The sequence below is a fragment of the Poecilia reticulata genome, linkage group LG1 (genome assembly GCF_000633615.1).
Source record: "Poecilia reticulata strain Guanapo linkage group LG1, Guppy_female_1.0+MT, whole genome shotgun sequence".
NCBI classification, from domain to species: Eukaryota; Metazoa; Chordata; class Actinopteri; order Cyprinodontiformes; family Poeciliidae; genus Poecilia; species Poecilia reticulata.
This window is the reverse complement of record NC_024331.1, coordinates 27,327,806-27,330,437: the sequence shown is the minus strand read 5'-3', so window position 1 is coordinate 27,330,437 and position 2,632 is coordinate 27,327,806. Positions and strand designations below refer to the sequence as shown.

Here is a 2,632-nt window from a genome sequence, read left to right as displayed (position 1 = left end):
CACCTGATCTAAACCTTAAAGCACCTAAAGCTGATCTAGATTTGAACATGCCTGACCTGTCTGGGAAATTCAAGAAGCCCAACCTAAAGATGCCTGACTTGAGTCTTTCAGGTCCAAAGGTAGATCGGCCCAACTTGGATTTGGGATCCCCTGATCTAGACGTCTCCGGACCTAATCTCGGAGGTGGAATAAATATGCCCGACATCAATATGCCTAAGGCTAACTTTAAAACCCCCAAACTAGATCTCAGTGGCCCAACGGCCAACTTAGACATGCCCACAGGAAAGCTAAATATGCCTGAAATTGAAGGTCCTGACTGGGATGCTAAGGGTCCTTCAGGAAAACTCAAGATGCCAAAAATGAACTTTTCAGGTTCAGGTCCAACTTTGGACTTAAATGCAGATCTCAAGTCACCAGATTTTAGTGTCAAAGCTCCGAAGGTCAAGGGTGGGATGAATGGCTTTGAAATGCCTGATGTAAGATTTGGGAGCCCATCAGGGAATCGTAAAAAGTATAATTTGAAAATGCCCAGAGTTGGATTTTCAGGTTCAAAGTTAAGTGGCTCTGATCTTGATATTCCAAAAATAAAAGGTGGACTTGATTCTCCCAACCTGAGTTTACCAAACAAAGACTTCAGAACCTCCATACCTGATTTTGATGTTCCAGATGTTGAATTTGGTACTTCACCATTTAAACTGAAACACGGGAAAATTCCTGATGTGGGATTTTCTAGTCCAAAGCTAGAGGACCCCAAAGTTGATTTCAGATCACCAAATTTTAATACTAAATTACCAAAGGGACAAAATCTGAAATTAAATCCGGACCTCAATTCTCCAGAACTGAATTTCAGAGCGCCAAACATGAAAGGTGGAGTCAACTCCTTTAAGCTTGGTGACCCAAACATCTACCTCCAGGCTCCCAAGTTGGATATTAACACTCCAGGTGGCAATATTGGTTTACCTGGTGCAAATGTAAAAAAGTCCCAAATGAAGATGCCAAAAGGCCTCAATGCTAACTTAACAAGTGACCTTAACATGCCCAATCTATCTGGTAATAGTCCAAAAATATCAGGACCAAAGCTGAGAGATTCCGATTTTAGTTTGCCAGCTTTAGATCTAGCTGAATATGGAATAAATGGTCGAAAGTTGAGTGCAAAACAACGTAATATGAGAGTAAATGGCAACATTGGCCAACCAGACATGAATTTCTCTGACCCAAGAATGAAAGGAGATTTCATTGGTGCACGCATGGGTATGAATTCTTCTTTGATAGACATACGTAGTCCTCATCTAAGATCTCCAGATCTTAACATTGACAATGCTTCCATAAATTTCAAGGGAGCCTCGTATAAGAATCGCAGATCAGATATGGCAGGTATGAGTTTGGAAAGATCGGACTTAGACATAGATCAAGACATTCGACTTAATAAAAAATATACTAAAACCAATGTGAGGTCCAGCTACCCTGCAGTGGATGATGCTTTACACCAATACATTGATTTTAACCGTTCAGATCTCAACATTGATGATTTCACAGGGAGAGACCATGTGCTTAGAGCTAGGGGTTCACAACCAGACCTCCGTGCACAATCTAACCATCCACAATGGATCCCGTCTTCTGGGGTTTATGCTGACCCCAGAAACAGCAGAAGATTGCCAGATGGTAGCAGAGATCACAGTATGCATGGTTTACCTCAAAATAACCTTGACGGTTCAGGAGGATACTTTGTCACTGTTTTTCCCAAAAAAGCTCTTCTGAAGAGTAAATACAACACAACCAGTAGGCTTGGGTTCCCAACAGCAAAAATGGACCTTGATGTTCCAGATGAAAACTACCTAAAGGGATCAACGTACTTTTTCTCCAACCTTGTATAGTCACAGGAGCACCTGCATGTCTCTGCTTTTGTATATTTAATATTTTGCTTTATTTCTTTATTTATTGTGACCATTGTTGCTGTGTGTGTTCTGTATATTTTTGTACATAAAACCGTTTGCAGTTTGGCCGAAGTGCATTGTAACGGATATTTTTTTCAGTTGTTTTATAATATCCTAAAACTTTTTTTTTTTTAACATTTTGCTATTTTACACAATACTTGCTCAAAATATTTTACGGCATTTTAAAACATTTGTAATACTATTTTATTTGTTATTTAATTATTTTGAGGTTGAAACTATTGGATGACATTGTGCAATAAATTTTTATTTATTGCACAATTGTTTTTAAAAGAATCAACTATAAGTTTTAAAACGTTTGTTTCCTGTTGTTCTCTGCAATCGAAGGCTCATTGGATGAAATAGTTAAACATACATATTTTCTGATTTTAGCTTAAATTGACTTGTAATTTCTAACATTAAAATGCATAAATGATGAAGTTATTGAATTGCTTGTTTTCCCCCCTTAATAACAGAAAAGTAGTTTCTTTATTCTGCGACAGACTGGCGACCTGCCCAGGGTGACCCTGCCTCTCGCCCGAAACGTTAGCTGGAGATAAGCACCAGCAACACTCCCGACCCCACTTGGGGACAAGGGTGTAAAGAGGATGGATGGATGGATGGATGGATGGATGGATGGATGGATGGATGGATGGATGGATGGATGGATGGATGGATGGATGGATGGATGGATGGATGGA

The 2,632-nt window shown here is 39.6% G+C and overlaps 1 protein-coding gene across 1 annotated transcript; it reads left to right on the top strand.

Moving 5' to 3' along the window:
• The first annotated feature begins 6 nt into the window (after positions 1-6).
• LOC108166196 (neuroblast differentiation-associated protein AHNAK-like) lies at positions 7-2,502 on the top strand. Its single transcript, XM_017304095.1, has one exon. It carries the CDS (start codon positions 48-50, stop codon positions 1,872-1,874), a length of 1,827 nt encoding a protein of 608 aa, XP_017159584.1. The 5' UTR covers positions 7-47; the 3' UTR covers positions 1,875-2,502.
• The last annotated feature ends 130 nt before the right edge of the window (positions 2,503-2,632 follow it).

Excerpts from the sequence above, each read along its gene's own strand:
- LOC108166196 (XM_017304095.1), top strand. The coding sequence starts at position 48 with ATGCCTGACCTGTCTGGGAAATTCAAGAAGCCCAACCTAAAGATGCCT.